Source organism: Trachemys scripta, chromosome 1, assembly GCF_013100865.1.
Source record: "Trachemys scripta elegans isolate TJP31775 chromosome 1, CAS_Tse_1.0, whole genome shotgun sequence".
NCBI lineage: Eukaryota > Metazoa > Chordata > Testudines > Emydidae > Trachemys > Trachemys scripta.
The window spans coordinates 342,659,357-342,675,932 of NC_048298.1; the positions used below are offsets into that span (position 1 = coordinate 342,659,357).

The window sequence follows — 16,576 nt, forward strand, 5'->3', positions numbered from 1 at the left end:
CAAGCAGCCTGGTTGAGAATTTTGATTATCATCAATGGAAATATTTTTCAGTAGTGTGTCTGTGTGTAACGGTTCTCAGGACGCCCAGGACTGTGACTTATCTCTTTACTCCCTGACTCAGTGAGAGGGAATCTCTCTTGTGGTGGCTGGGTGCTGGCTCCCGGACACCACCTGCCCATCAGCCACTCAGGCACTCTCCTCTGGGCTAGGCCAACCCTGAATTTGCCTTGCAGGTTAACAATGGGGGTGCTCCATTCCCCAAGTCCCTTTGAATCAGTCCCCTCTGATATACATCCCCCAACACTGGGTAATCTCAGACATCCCAGATTCCCTGCCCCTGAAGAGCAGTGTGTCCTGTTTACCAGTTTTACCTTAAACCACTGATCCAGTATTACACATGGCACTTGTGAGCTTTTGTAATAAAACAGAAGTTGGTTTATTTAAGAAAGAAAAAAAGATTTAACAAGAAACAGGAGAGAGTGGCAGAAACAAATGGTGACAATGCAAAAGAAAATCATAAAATGCAAAACTGGGTCTACACTTATCATTAATTATCTTTCCTATCTAATAAAGTGGATTCTCCCTCCCACCCCCCAAAGTTGAGTCTCTTGCAAAGCTGGCTGGTTTCACAAGAAACAGGATCCAAATGTTAATGAAAACACTCTTACTCCACAAGGCATTTCCTCAGTGGATGGATACAGAGTGTTTTTCCTTCTCTGTGCTAGACTGAAAACAGCCTTTTGTTTCTAGTCACAGATAGAGTGAACCCCAGTCTGGCTGTAAGTATTTATTTCAGCTTTAAATGGCTTCAAACATTTCTTGTTGCCTGTGATGGTTTTACATTCAAGGCCTAGTATTGTACAAGGCTAAATAATTGAACCTTGCATTGCATCACCAGTCAAACAGGATAGGTTGACAATTCTCCTTTGCCTGAATGGGCCATCATCAAGACACATTACTGTATCTCCCGGTGACTTAATTCTACTCCAAGCCCATACAGCACATTGTCAATATGAATATGTTATTCCTTAAATATTACCTGTACATTCATCTCACAATGATTACAAATCTTGACAACTTAGGAGCTTTCTGCAGATACTTTACATATTACCTTTAAGGATAAATATCCTGCAAGACTTGTGTTTGGTGTAGTGAGATTGTCAGGATTGTGGTGAGAATTGTTTTCAAAGAACAGGGGTTCTTGCCAAAGGATTTCTGTGTCACACTGTGTACAGTGAAATTGACATTTATCAACATTTACTGATAAAAATCTAATCTCTCCAAGCCTATCTATGTCCTAGTGCAGCAGGTACATTCATGGGCAGCTAGTTTGGAATGTAGCATCCAAAACAGAGGTAAGGTAAGGTACAGAACAACAATTCAAGGAACTGGTTGGTTGGATCTTTGGTGACATATAGAGTGTTTTCTAGTATATAAACAATTGTGCTATAAATAGAAATGATTTGGGTAGCATATTTTGAAGCACACCTACTGTATAAGATGAACATGATGCAAGGTTGGAATTGCTTCCCAAAAGGAGAGAGATGTATGTCTCCCTTTCATATTGTACTACTTTGTCTTAGACAATAAAATTGGCTACATTTGGTTATTTGGTCTCTTGACCATTTTTCATAATGAACCAGAGGTGTAGTCAATTAATTGGCTATTCATATCACTCAGCAGGCTAGATATAATGTAGTCCCAACAGCCAGGGCAGTACTATGAAAATAGGCTGGGCAGAAACAACTCCAGCTCTAACTGCATTTCTTTTTATTAGGTGCTCTGAGCTGGAACCCTAATGATGTTTATCACTTCACAGCCTCAGAGCTCTACCTACCCAGGACCCCATCCTGAGTGTGGAAATCCTTTCTCATCCCTTATCCCATACCCAGGGAAGCAATGCCATTAAAGTCAATGGGGCTGTCTGTGTATTGGACTGCAGGATTAGACCCATAGCATTGAATGTCTGTCACTCTCGATGCCTCTCCTATAAATCTAGCTAGAACACCAACTGCATATTATTGTTAACGATGATCCCGACCCCTTTGTAAATTGCTTTGAGTTCTGCTGATGAAAAATACCATCTAGGAGTGAAGTATTAATTATTATTATTTTATCACTATAATTACTGACACACCTCAAAGGTTTCCATTCTCAGAAGATGGATGCTTGGCATTTTCTGAAAATTAGATCCCACCAAGGAGTCTAAAGTTGGTCACCCCAAAACAAATCACTTTCGAAATTCTGGGTTACAGATTTTGAGGCCAGAAGGGATCAGTCTGATCATCTAGTCCAGCATGATGCAGGCACTAGAATTCTATCCAGTGATTCCTGCCTCACGCCCTCCTGGGCTCTAGTTCAGTCTTGATTTAAGGATCTGAAGCAATGTAGAATACACTGCATCCATTAGTAATTTGTTTCAATGGTCAATTACCCTCATCGTTACAAATGTGGGCTTATTTCCTGATTGTTTTGGTTCAGCTTCCAGTCTTTGGTTCTTGTATGTCTTTGTCTGCTAGATGAAAGATCCCCCTTGCAAAAGGGATCTTCTCTCCATGGAGGGATTTCTAGATTGTGACCAAGTCAATTGAATCTATACCGATTGAGAGCGAGATGACTCTCACAGTAAAGTGTGCTTTTCAGCCCTGTAATCATTCTTGTAGCTCTTCTCTGGTCTTTTGTTGAAGGCCCTGGACTATGGGCAAATCACTTCATCTCTCTGTACCTCAGTTCTCCATCTGTAAAATGGAAATAACCACATTTCTCTCTCGGGAGTGCTGTGTTGATATATTAATTAACGACTGGGAGATGCAAAGACACTACAGTGATGGGGGCTATATAAATACCTTCATAGTTCACATGCCTATTGTTGTCCTATTAAGTGAAAAATAATATGGATATAAGAACATAAGAAAGGCCATCCTGGGTCAGACCAAGGGTCCATCTAGCCCACTATCTTGTTTGCTGACAGTGGCCAATGCCAGGTGCTTCAGAGTGAATGAACAGAACAGGTAATCACCAAGTGATCCATCCCTTGTCACCCATTCCCAGCTTCTGGCAAACAGAGTATAGGGACACCATCCCAGCCCATCCTGGCTAATAGCCATTGATTGACCTATCCTCCATAAACGTATGTAGTAAACTCTGTTATAGTCTTGGCCTTCAAGACATCCTCTCGCAAGGAGTTGCACAGATTGACTGTGCATTGTGTGGAAAAAAAACTTTCTTTTGTTTGTTTTAAATCTGTTGCCTCTTAATTTAATTTGGTGGCCCCTAGTATTTGTGTTATGAGAAGGAGTAAATAACACTTCCTTATTTACTTTTTCCACACCAGTCATGATTTTATACACCTCTATCATATCCCCCCTCCCCTTAGGTGTCTCTTTTCCAAGATGAAAAATCCCAGTTTTATTAATCTCTTCTCATACAGAAGCTGTTTCTTACCCCAAGGAAGATCCATCAACCATCATGAAAACTAGACTAGACAAGTTTTATGAAAATATAACAGATAAACAAGTGTACACTGGCCAAGGGACATGGACAGGTGGGGAACACTAACTCTTCATAGATGGCAAGGCCAGAAAGGACAACTGTAAACATTTAGTCTGACCTCCTGTATGAGACAGACCATAGAAATTCCCTGAACCAATTCCTATTGGAACCAAAGCAGATCTTTTAGAAAAAAGAGATTGTGTGGAGCACTGCTCACAGCAACATCCAGCCATAGTGTCTAAGAGCCAGCACCTGAAGGTCTTTTCCATCTTTGCTAGAGCGAATAAGGAGCTGGGTTGAGATGGAGCATAGTCTAGTGGTCTAGGGTACAGGACTGGAGACCCGAGCTCTATTCCTGGTTCCTAGACTGTCCTGCTCTGTGACATTGGGCAAGTCATCTCTCTGTGCCTCTGTTTCTCCTCCCACCTTGAGTCTGTCTTCACTATTTAAACTGCAAGCTCTTCAGGACAGGGACTGGACAGTACCCTAGCAAAATGAGGTCCCAGCCTCATATGAGGTTTCTATCCATGATAGCAGTACAAATATGTCAGATTGTAAAGAAAAGACACCCAGTGCTGCTACAACAAACAACAGGACAAAGACTCCAGCCCACACTGATGTGAGACTCACTAACCAGCTCTGAATCAGAACTTCTCTGACTAGCCCCCTTCTCCTGAGGCTTCTGGGATTTTAATCCTGTTTTTTCCAGCTGGGGCTGCCTTTTGCTAAAGGGCTGTGCCTGTGTCTCCAGCAGGGTTTGGCTAATGTGGCCCATACAGTCATTAGTAGCCCATCAGCAACACTAGTTTTTTCACACAGGTTTATGCGGTTGCCTATTTGTCCTTTCCTTTCCCTAGTTTTCTGGGAAGGATCGAAAGGGAGAGACAGAATGCTGCACTGATTAACAAAAAAGAAGGAAACGAGGAAGAGTGCACTCCTCCCCAGCACAATTCATTCTTCTCACACCCATGCCACACACAAAGCCAGAACAGAAAAGGGAATTGAATCTCAAAGGGGGAAAACAAACAAACCAAAAAAAATCTCAAACTGTCTCTCGAAGAGACAGACTGCACTGCCACAATCTCTAACTCCAGCGATTGTGTGTAAGTTGCTGTCCTGGGACTGGAACTGGTATTTTGAACAGAGGAACTTGATCCAGTGTTCAGTAACTCACTTGCATCCCTGTTTCCCAGGAAATGAATCAGCCCTCATGGGTTCTTTGGTGCTTTTTTACAGGGTGAAAGTTCTCCCAGCCCAGGTAGGAGAAGAGCAACATGTCATGTCATGTCTGAACACCAGCACCCGCACCCACCCTGCCGCCTTCCTCTTGGTTGGCATCCCTGGACTGCAGGAGGCCCAGTTCTGGATCGCCTTCCCTTTCTGCATCATGTATGTCATTTCTGTGCTGGGAAATGTCATTGTTCTCTTTATTATAAAGACAGAGCCAAGCCTGCATGAGCCTATGTACCTCTTCCTGGCCATGCTGGCCGTCACCGACCTGGTTCTGTCCACGTCCACGCTGCCGAAAATGCTAAGCATCTTCTGGCTGGGCTCCAGGGAGATCGGGTTCCATGCCTGTCTCACTCAGATGTTCTTCATCCACACCTTCTCATCGGTGGAGTCGGGCGTGCTCATGGCCATGGCCTTGGATCGCTATGTCGCCATCTGCTGCCCCCTCCGGCACTCCAGCATCCTGTCCGTCCCAGCCATAGTGACAATGGGGAGCCTGGTGCTGGCACGCGGAGTCCTTCTGGTGAGCCCCTTCTCCCTTCTTGTCCACAGGCTGCCCTTCTGCCAGCGTTGCCTCATCTCCCACACATACTGTGATCACATGGCCGTGGTGAAGCTGGCTTGTGGGGATGCTACAATCAGTGTCATTTACGGCCTGTTTGTGGCTTTTATGGTGGGGGGGTTTGACTTGTTTATCATCACCATGTCCTATGCTATGATTCTTCAGGCCATAATGAGACTCCCATGCACAGACACCCGTCTCAAGGCCTTCAGCACCTGTGCATCTCACTTGTGTGTCATCCTGTCATTTTACATCCCTGCCCTCTTCACGTTCCTCACCTACCGCTTTGGCCACAATGTCCCCCACCATGTCCACATCCTGGTGGCCAATCTCTACCTGCTGATGCCCCCCATGCTAAACCCTCTTGTGTATGGGGTGAAAACCAAACAGATCCGGGAGAGGGTGCTCCGTATCTTCCAGTAGAAAGGAATCTGAGCAGTGTGTGCCTGTCTAATTTAATCCAGGAATATAAAACATTCATCACCCTGGCCTCTGATCCATCCATGATCGGCCATCACTCACACTAGTATGTGATAATACAGATGTCACCACGGACTCCGGGTAGGCTCCACCTTCCCCATTCCTGCCCAAAGAAGGCATCTGGTCAGATCACCTCAGTGGTACCTCTGTAGAATCATCGAATCATAGACTTTAAGGTCAGAAGGGACCATTATGATCATGTAGTCTGACCTCCTGCACAACACAGGCCACAGAATCTCACCCACCCACCCACTCCTGTACCAACCCCTAACCTATATCTGAGCCACTGAAGTCCTCAAATCATGGTTTAAAGACTTGTGATCAACCAATACTCTGAGGTCCTTCTCCTCCTCTGTTACTTCCAACTGATATGTCCCCAGCTTATAACAAAAATCCTTGTTATTAATCCTTGTTATTAGTACTGGGATTTTATGGTAATAATTTAGCAAGTATTAAATGTATTAATGTATGATGTAATTAATGTAATGATATAATTATATGATTATATTTTGCCAGCCACCCTTTCTGAAATCAGAAAGGAATGGCCTACTGTATGATTGGTAAAGATGTATCACTCAGAATCTTGTGTCTGAAGCTGATTTCAAGGCAGTAATAGACCTTTAGGGTCACTTTGCTGTAGGCTTAAAATTAGCATTTTGAAATAAGTAAACGAATGCAACTGTTTTCTCCTGCATTGCAATTTGATGTTCCTGTTCAAATGTTCTGTGGAAATAAATCCTGTTTTGAGTATGAATGAGGTAAGTGTGTGTTAGAAGATAAGTGTGAAGGCCATCACCGGACAGATGTTCTAGGAAGAAACCAAAAACAGATGTAAAGTCACCAGGAGATTGCAACATGGCCCTATTGGTATGTCAAGAAGAGCAGATTGTCGACTCTAAAAATAAGGCAAGCACCTATCAGTCGGGACAAAATAGCTGTGATCAAAACCAGCATGGGGTAACTCCCCAAGAGACTAGTAAAAAAAATAAATAAAGAATTAAAAAACAATTAAGAAAACAAGCACTCGTCAAACAGCGATTGATTACAGCATGATGGTGCAAAAGTCAGTGGTCCCAATGAAGGAAGCTCACTATATAAACAGGGTGCTTTGGCATGAAAGTTTGGGTTCATCTGGCCAAGACTTCCCCGGAGCATCATATCGCGACTGACAACCGGACTCCTCCCTACCCGCGAGCAATCTAGCTGGCCACTAGTTTGCTCCAGACTCTGGACTGGTAACTATACATTGACTGGCGGGACAATGGGTGTGTGTGACTGAATGCATATGCTAATTGTTTTATCTCCAATAAATGCTGCATATTGCCTTTTCCCCTGAAAAAGATCCCATGTGCTTCTTATAAGCATAACATTTTTTGGTGGAGAATTGGGAAAACGGGAAGACATATGCACCATGATTGTTGAAAACCTGACTAACCCAATTGCCTTCTATGATGAGATAACTGGCTCTGTGGATGACGGGAAAGCAGTGGATGTGTTATTCCTTGACTTTAGCAAAGCTTTTGATACGGTCTCCCACAGTATTCTTGCCAGCAAGTTAAAGCAGTATGGGCTGGATGAATAGACTATAAGGTGGATAGAAAGTTGGCTAGATCATCGGACTCAATTGGTAGTGATCAATGGCTCCATGTCTAGTTGGCAGCCGGTTTCAAGCGGAGTGCCCCAAGGGTCAGTCCTGGGGACGGTTTTGTTTAATATCTTTATTAATGATCTGGAGGGTGGTGTGGACTGCACTCTCAGCAAGTTTGCAGATGACACTAAACTAGGAGGCGTGGTAGATACACTAGAGGGTAGGGATCGGATACAGAGGGACATAGACAAATTAGAGGATTGGGCCAAAAAAAACCTGATGAGGTTCAACAAGGACAAGTGCAGAGTCCTGCACTTAGGATGGAAAAATCTCATTCACTGTTACAGACTAGAGACTGAGTGGCTAGGCAGCAGTTCTGCAGAAAATGACATAGGGATTACAGTGGACGAGAAGCTGGATATGAGTTAACAGTGTGCCCTTGTTGCCAAGAAGGCTAATGGCATTTTAGGCTGTATTAGGAGCATTGCCAGCAGATCAAGAGACATGATCATTCCCCTCTATTTGGCATTGGTGCGGCCTCATCTGGAGTACTGTGTCCAGGTTTGGGCTCCACACTACAAGAAGGATGTGGAAAAATTGGAAAGAGTCCAGCGGAGCGCAACAAAAATGATTAGGGGGCTGGAGCACATGATTTATGAGGAGAGGCTGAGGGAACTGGGATTGTTTAGTCTGGAGAAGAGAAGAGTGAGGGGGGATTTGACAGCTGATTTCAACTACGTGAAAGGGGGCTCCAAAGAGGATTGATCTAGATTGTTCTCAGTGGTAGCAGATGACAGAACAAGGAGTAATGGTCTCAAGTTGCAGTGAGGGAGGTCTAGGTTGTATATTAGGAAACACTATTTCACTAGGAGGGTGGTAAAGCACTGGAATGCGTTACCTAGGGAGGTGGTGGAATCTCCTTCCTTAGATGTTTTTAAGGCCCGGCTTGGCAAAGCCCTGATTGGATGATTTAGTTGGTGTTGTTCCTGCTTTGAGCAGGGGGTTGGACTAGATGACCTCCTGAGGTCTCTTCCAACTCTAATCTTCTATGATTCTATGAATTGCCTTGGTAAAGGCACCCCCAGTGGAAGAATTAGATAGCGTAGGTCAAGAAAATCACGTCTGGTTTACTGATGGGAGTGCAATGGTAGTAAAAGGGAAAAGATGTGTAAAATACTCTGCCATTAATTAAGAAGAGGAAGTCATTCAGGGACGTCTAGATCATGGATCGGCCCAGCATGCCGAGCTCCATACAAGTTATCAGGTTTTAAGGCAATATGAAAATTCCCTATGACCGGTGTATATTTATGTGACAATGATTTTTGTGTAAATGGGATACAATTTTAAATACATAGTATAGGAATGGGTGAAAAGCAGCAAACGGAAAGAATATTGCATATTCAAAAAAAATAGAAATGGATTTACCAATGGGTAACAAAAAATCCTAAACAATTAATGGTGCATCATATAAAGGCACGCATGAAAGGAACGGGTATGGAGGCCACTTGAATAACTGGGTAGATACAATAGCCTGATAGCATTACATAGGAGTTGTAACTAGAGGTCAAAAAAGGGACGTCTGCGCTGACACATCTGAGCCAAAAGATGGCACTACAGACCGCCCTAACTGAATTCCAGGAAAAATAGAGAGACAGGAGTTACTTAATGTAGCCCATCAGTTTATGCATAAAGGAGTGGAAGGGACTTTAAAAAGGTTAAAGCGAATAGCAGAATGGGAGTGCATGAAGAATAATGTTAAAACATGGGTGTGAAATTGCATGTGATGCGCTTGGGCCAAGGCTCATCATCTGCATTGGCAACCCATGCTGCACCAGAGAAGGCTTGGGCCATGGCACAGGGTTCAAATTGATTTTATTGCTAAATGACCAAAAAGTAACGACAAATTCTGGTACTTATTGGTGATAATTGATTCCTTTTTCAGGATGGGTAGAAGCATTTCCCACTAAAAATAACAGCACCAGGGGGGTAGCCAAAAACTTCTTTAATGAGGTAGTGTGGAAATATGGCACCACTGAGATAATAAATTCTGACAATGGGGGAGCCTTTGTAAAAAAAATCTTTACAACAATAATACAAGACTACTGGTAAATAGGGGTTAAAATAAAAGGTCCCTATGGGGACAATATATGGACTACTAGCTACCCACTATTACCACATGAGTGGGATGGTTCTGTAAAGACAGGCGCAATACTAAGTTATTGTAGGGTACTGTCCAATACCCAGTGGTCAATTGAACCTATGGTTCCTGGACACATGAACCAAAACCTGGACCAAAAACTATGCATTCAAAAAAGGTATCCCAGTTAAAATAAAGAAACCTAAATTGTTTGTAACCCAAAGTAATCCAGTAAAGGTCTTGTTAAATCCAGTATTAGTAAAAATAAAAATAGGTATGGATTGAACTCAGCTAAACATGTCTAAAATTAAACCTAAATGTTTAACCTACTCCCTTCCTATTGTGATGGCATAAATAAAAACACATCAACACCAATGGTCAAGCCAATCAAAATGTAGCAAACACCATATTAGGAGTAATTGGTTTCGGACCAGGAATTAAGAATACTGTAAACCTGGAGGTAATTAAGAATAAGTTAAGTTCCTTGTCACAACTGCAAAATAGCGTCATTCACACGCAGGCAAATACTAATGTGAAGTTGGTACAAATAGGTCTGGGAAATCTAAAAGCAACATGGAATATATGATGGTGGCTGAACACCACCTCCTGGTTGCTGTATAAACAACAAATAAAATTAGGAAATAAAACTACCTTGGTCATAGGATGTACTGAAATGCGAATTCTTAGTTTAGCATCACTTGAACATGAAATGTTTTCAGTAATATCTGGAAATGTTCGGGTATTAACGCGTCTTTTAAAACAAGAAAAGAGATCCTTGTTTGACACCTACTAATACAACTGGATGCAATATGTATCCAGCATGGTTAAGCCTGATTTGTTATTAGGTGATATTATTGTTAAAAGTGCTCACCAACAATCTGTGAAGACAGAAATGTGAAGGGTGAGCCTGCTCCCAAAATTGACCATGGGATCCTTTTGGAGAGGAGAAATTATTGGATACCCGACGGTGTACGGAATGGAACCCTCAGAAATGGGCGTGCTTGTCCTTATCTGTGTCGGAGAAAAACAGAGTTCTCCCTCTCAGTTTGGGTGCAGCAAGTCAGATACTTTATTATCTCTAGCAATTGCATGGAGGGAGAGAGCAAAACAGGTCTCTCTCCAGGTAAACAATTACAGACAGCATTTATACCTTTTGTTACATACAATAATGGGTGCCAGCTGCATTTTGTTTATACATATGTCCTCATGATTTCTTATTTCCCTCAACAATTTAGACTATAGTCTACATTCCATACTTATCTAACACAAGGTCACAACAACTTCCCACACAGTTCTTTCCCACTCGACTCACACAATCCTCGCTTCTACAAATCTCGCGTTATTAGGGTTACAGCTAGCCTGACTCTTGGTCACATAAGGAGATTGTTTGAATATGAAATCCCCTTCAAATCCCTGTCAGTTCTTTCTCTGCTTCCACACCTGTCACCACAAAACCATGTAGCAGGGATACATCATTGGGAACGTGTGTGGGGGACAAACTGGAAAATGTAACACATGTTTTGTATCACGGACAATGTGTATGCGTTACATCCTGGGAAAAAGTATTTTGGGAAGATGCAAGTACCAGCCAACCCCCCAGTGAATGAATGTAGATGTAATGCCAGCGTATTATATACTAGCAATCACACGTATTATTTACCAAAAATAAAAAAGGCACAGAGCATTATAACCATTACTCCGGTTAATTTCTGTTACCCTTGCTCTGGATTTGCATGATTTAACTGATCACTTGTTGTCAGAAACAAAGATGACTCCAATTTTTCAACAGACACAGAGGGATATAGGGAAGCATGTCATTCAAATATTATATGCAAATGGAGACAGGCTAAAAATTGCTAGATCTAAAAAAGAACTGACAACCTATCATCGGTAGGTCGTTTTTACAAGCTGGTCCCTGACCTTTAAGGGCATATTGTCTATCACGTTTCAGCCATTGCTAGTTGTGTTAATATTGTCCTGTGTTTGCTTGCTAGGAATGTGTTGTATGTGCTGTTGGATAAAAAAAAGTTTGTTACATTTCAACCACAAGCTCAAATTGTCTCTCAGTATATTGCTATATATCAGTTGTATAAAATATGACCCACTCAAGAATTGTTCTTGAGGGGTCCAAAGAGGGATATGTAGTACTGGGATTTTATGGTAATAATTTAGCAGGTATTAAATGTATTAGTGTATAATATAAGTATATGATTTGACCATATTCTGCCAACCACCCTTTCTGAAAGCAGAAAGGAATGACTTAGTGTGCATTGGTAAAGATGCATCAGCCAGAATCTTGTGTCTGAAGTTGATTTCAAGGCACTAATAGACCTTTAGGGTCACCACTTTGTTGTGGGTTTAAAATTAGCATTTTAATATAAGTAAAAGAATGCAATGATTGTTTTCTCCTGCATTGTAGTTTGATGTTCCTGTTCAAATGTTCCGTGTAAATCAGTCCTTTTTTAGAAATATGTATGTGAAAAAATAAGTGTGAAGGCCATCACCGGACCAAATGTTCTAGGAAGAAACCAAAAACTTACGTAAAGGTACCAGGAGATTGCAACACACCCCTATTAAAATGTCAAGAAAAGAAAATTAATGGCTCTAAACATAAGACAAGCACCTATCAATCGGAACAAAATAGCTGTAATCAAAACCAGCTTGGGGTAAATCCCCAAGAAACTAATAAAAAAATAAAATAAAAAATAAAACAAAAATTAAGAGAACAAGCACTCGTCAAAGGGCGATTGAACACAGCATGAGGGTGCAAAACTCATTGGTCCCAATGAAGGATAATCATTATATAAACAGAGGGCTTTGCCATAAAACTTTGGGTTCATCCTGCCAAGGTTTCCTTGGAGCATCGCCTTGTGACCAACAGAATCCGGCTCCTCCCTACCCACGATCAACCTAGCTGGCCACTAGGCTGTTCCGGACTCTGGACTGGTGTCTCAGTGATGAGAAATCTCACACATAGACTGTCAAATGCCAGGCCATCTGTGCTGCTGCTCTGGGTGCCCCCATGCATACTGTGTGTGGCTTCAGGGACCGCTACACAGGAAGAACTCGCAAGCTGAAAAGTTTGCAGATTGTATAAGGAGAGCAGGCAACTGTGGGACATGTGAGGGCCTAAATGCATACAGCTAACACGTGCATGAATCACTGGCAATGACTGAAACCGCGGGCAACTGACACACCGATGTTAAACCCAGGATGCTCTGGGAGCATTTTTTAGTCAGCCCTGTTGTTCGTGATTGGCAAGTGTTGTATATTCATTCCTCACTATCACCCATCACTCTGAATAGTTTATATCAGCTTCTAGCACATGGGCACAGCTGGTCCAAAACTACTATATTTACCCCAACGTGCAATGCTCAGGTAGAAACTGGCTGATTTCTGGTGTAGAACAGGCCCACAAACTATTCAAAGGGAAGACACAGACACATGTCCGGCGCCTGTGAGGGAAACGGAGCCAAGAGACGGCGACATGTGACCAGCTCCTGTGAGGGGAATGGGGCTGAGAGATGCCGACACACACCGAGCCCTTGTGAGGGGATTGGTGCTGAGAGAGGCAGACAGACACCCGGCTCTGTGAGGGGAATAGGACCGAGAGACGCAGAAACATGCCCGGCCCCTGTGAGGGGAATGGGGACAAGAGACACAGACTCATGCTCAGTCCCTTTGAGGGGAATGGGGTTGAGAGACACAGACGGACGCTCGGTCCCTGTAAGCAGAATCGGGCTGAGAGACAGAGACAGATGCGCGGCCCTTGTGAGGGGAACGGGGGCCAAGAGATGGAGTCACATGGCTGGTTGTTTCCAGTCCCCTAGGAGCAGCAATGGCATGCCAGACACATTAAGAGCACCAGACGCAGACTGAGGAGCTGAGACAGAGGCACCCAGCTCCTGGCAGGGAGGTGGGGCTGAGAGGTGAACTCACAGCAAACATCCCTAAGAGAGGATGATGGAGAGGAGAGGAGAGGAGAGGAGAGGAGATGGGGATGGCCCCCTACTAGTGGGTCCTGTAATTCAATGCTAAACTGTACTACACTGTTGAGCCACTCAGGGTCCTCCAGGAAACCCTCTTGTTGCCAGCCTTATTATCCTCTGCGTACAATCCATGGAAACTCCCCTTCCCAAGAGCCAGTCATTAGGCCTCCGCCAAGTCCAGGTCATAGTCTTCTTCCCAAAGCTCTTTGCTGTAGTGAGAACCCCCCCGACCCCTTCCCAGGCCTCTCCCAGTGTCCCAGAGAGGGGGTCAGACGAGATAGTCAGTGAAGCTCTTTCTGGGCTGGGAACCTGTGAAAGAGAGGGGAGAGGGGCAGCTGGCTGGGCGTGAGAGGGCACGTGGCAGGGGCAGAGGGCAGTCGGATGGGCGTGAGAGGGAGGGTGGCAGGGGCAAGAGGGGCAGCCAGCTTTTGTCTTTGGTTAAGGATTGCCAACTGTCTAATGGCAAAAACCCAAACACCGCTGCCCTGCCCGCTTCCTCGCCCCTTCCCCAAGACCCCGCCCCTTCTCTGAGGCCCCGCCCTGCTCACTCCAACCCTTTCTCTCTGTCCCTTGTTCTCCCCCATCCTTACTTTCACTGGGCTGGGGCAGGGGGTTGAGGTGCCGAAGGCGGTGTGGGGTCTGACTGGGAGGTGGGGCCAAGGGGTTCAGAGTGTGGGAAGGGGCTCCAGGCTGAGTCTGGGGCAGGGGGTTTGGGTGCAGGAGTGGGTGTGGGCTCTCTGAGGGAATTTGGGTGTGGGAGAGGGTGAGAGGTTGGGCTCTGGGAGGCAGTTTGGGTGTGGGGTGCAGGCTCTTGGCAGGGGGTGGGATATGGGATCCTGGGACAGGGGGTTGTTGTGCAGGAGGGGGTTCAGGCTCTGGGAGGGAGTTTGAGTGTGGGAGGGGGCTCCAGGCTGGGTTTGGGGCAGGGGGTTGGGGTGCAGGAGGGGTTTCAGGCTCTGAGAGGGAGTTTGAGTGTGGGAGGGGGCTCCGGGCTGAGCCTAGGGCAGGGGTTGGGGTGCAGGAGGAGGTTCAGGCTCTGGGAGGGAGTTTAGGTGCGGGAGAGGGTGAGAGGTTGGGTTCTGGGAGGCAGTTTGGGTGTGGGGTGCAGGATCTCAGCAGGGGGTGGGGTGCGGGCTCTGGTCTGGGGCAGGGGGTTGGGGTGTGTTAGGGGATGAGGGGGGTGGTACTTACTTCAGCTGGCTCCCGAAAGCGACCGGCACATCCCTCTGGCAGCAGCCCTTAGGTGGGGGGGATCAGGGGGTCTCTGCACCCTGCTGGCAGGCACCACCCCTGCAGCTCCCATTGGCCTTAATTCCCAGCCAATGGGAGCTGCACCATTGATGCTCGGGGTGGGGGCAGTGTGCGGAGACACCCTGGTCGTCCGCCAGGGGCTGCAGGGATGAATCCACTGCTTCTGGGAGCGGAATGGAGCCAGGGCAGGTAGGGAACCTGCCTTAGCCCCGCTGTGCCACCGGACTTTTAGTGCCTACAATCTCCCGGTTTGGCTGCAGTAGCCTCCAGAAGATAGTTTGGCAACCCTACTTTGGATTGAAGTCCCTGGGGCAAGGATGGTCTCTAGCTGTATGTCTCACAGTACCTCGCACAATGAGGCCCTGATCTGGGCGGGGCCCGTGTAAATGACAAGTGATAACGATGTTCTAGAGCAGTGAAAAGTCGAAGCCGTGTTGTGCTGCAGACCCAGACAAGTGTGTTTATTAGCCCCACTGCTCAGCAAGGCTGAGGTGGGTTTCCACAGTCGGAGCGGTGATTGAGCCGTCTGGATCCTGGGCCTGCTGGCCCTGGCATCGCGTCCCTGGCCCTTGCTCCCCAGACACTGACCTGGCCCATGAGCCTTCAGGCTGGTTTGATGCCCAAGAGGTGGAACGCCCTCTGCCGGATCCCCAGGGTTCTCACCCCGTAGATGATGGGGTTCATCATGGGAGGGAAGAGCAGGTACATGTTTGCGATGAGGATGTGAACGTGGGGAGCTACGTGGCCGAAGCGGTGGGAGAAGAAGGAGAAGAACGCAGGGATGTAAAACACCAGCATGACGCAGACGTGGGAGCCGCAGGTGCCGAGGGACTTGCGCCGCACCTCCTTGGAGGGGAGTCTGAAGACAGCCCAGAGAATCATCACGTAGGACAGGACAATCAGCAGCAGGTCTAAGCCCCCAGTGAGAAATGCAATGACCAGACCATAGGCTCTCATGACTGTCGTGTCCACACAGGCCAGTTTCACCAGCGTCATGAACTCACAATAGGTGTGAGAAATGACATGGGTCCTGCAGTACGGGAGCTGTTTCAGCAGGAATGGGTGTGGGCCCAGTAACACGGCCCCCCTCATCACAACACCCAGCCCTATCTTGGCTATGGCCCGATTGGTCAGGACAGCCGAGTGTCGCAGTGGGTTACAGATAGCGATGTAGCGATCAAAGGCCATAGCCAGGATGAATCCGGACTCCATGGTTGACAGGGAGTGAAGGAGATACATCTGGGCCAGGCAAGCATTGGTGTGAATGGCCCAGTCCCTGAACCAGAATATGCAGAGGGTTTTGGGCACGGTGGTGGTGGATACGACCAGGTCTGCGAGTGCCAGCATGGAAAGGAAAAGGTACATGGGCTCGTGGAGTTTCGGGTCAGTCTTGATAACAGCCAGGAGGAGGCTGTTCCCCAGGAGGGACAGAATGTAGACGAAGCAGAAGGGGATGGAGATCCAGACATGCGCCGCCTCCAGCCCCGGGATGCCGAGGAGGATGAAGGTGGAGGGGTGGGGCATGGTCCAGTTGGAAGCTGCCATGGTGGGGCCGGTTGGGCGTGTTCAGTTCCACGGCACGGCTGCTTCCAGCCCCTGTGGCTAGGTGCACACCAGAACAATGATTTCAGGGCTCTCTGCACAGCATGAAGGGACGCAGTAGTCACCCCATGCCTTCAGCATGTCCCCGTTTATTGCCCCCACCTATTCCAGGCCTGAGACTGCAACTTTGAGATTTATGGAGCACCCAAAACTGCCTCAGGTCCTTTGCAAAAGCAGGAGACAAGCTCCTGCCCCAGACTTGTCCCATTAGAAAGGATCAAGCTCTGAATGTAGAGGGGAAAGTC

At 46.1% G+C, this 16,576-nt stretch overlaps 2 protein-coding genes across 2 annotated transcripts; one reads left to right on the forward strand and one right to left on the reverse strand.

Annotated features, from left to right (window-relative positions):
• The first annotated feature begins 4,771 nt into the window (after positions 1-4,771).
• LOC117872870 (olfactory receptor 52R1-like) lies at positions 4,772-5,707 on the forward strand. Its single transcript, XM_034761697.1, has one exon. It carries the CDS (start codon positions 4,772-4,774, stop codon positions 5,705-5,707), a length of 936 nt encoding a protein of 311 aa, XP_034617588.1.
• Positions 5,708-15,332: 9,625 nt separating this feature from the next.
• LOC117872879 (olfactory receptor 52K2-like) lies at positions 15,333-16,274 on the reverse strand. Its single transcript, XM_034761710.1, has one exon. It carries the CDS (start codon positions 16,272-16,274, stop codon positions 15,333-15,335), a length of 942 nt encoding a protein of 313 aa, XP_034617601.1.
• Between the last annotated feature and the right edge of the window lie 302 nt (positions 16,275-16,576).

What these genes read in the sequence shown, in the direction of transcription:
- LOC117872870 (XM_034761697.1), top strand. Translation starts at nt 4,772, where the DNA reads ATGTCATGTCTGAACACCAGCACCCGCACCCACCCTGCCGCCTTCCTC.
- LOC117872879 (XM_034761710.1), bottom strand. Translation starts at nt 16,274, where the DNA reads ATGGCAGCTTCCAACTGGACCATGCCCCACCCCTCCACCTTCATCCTC.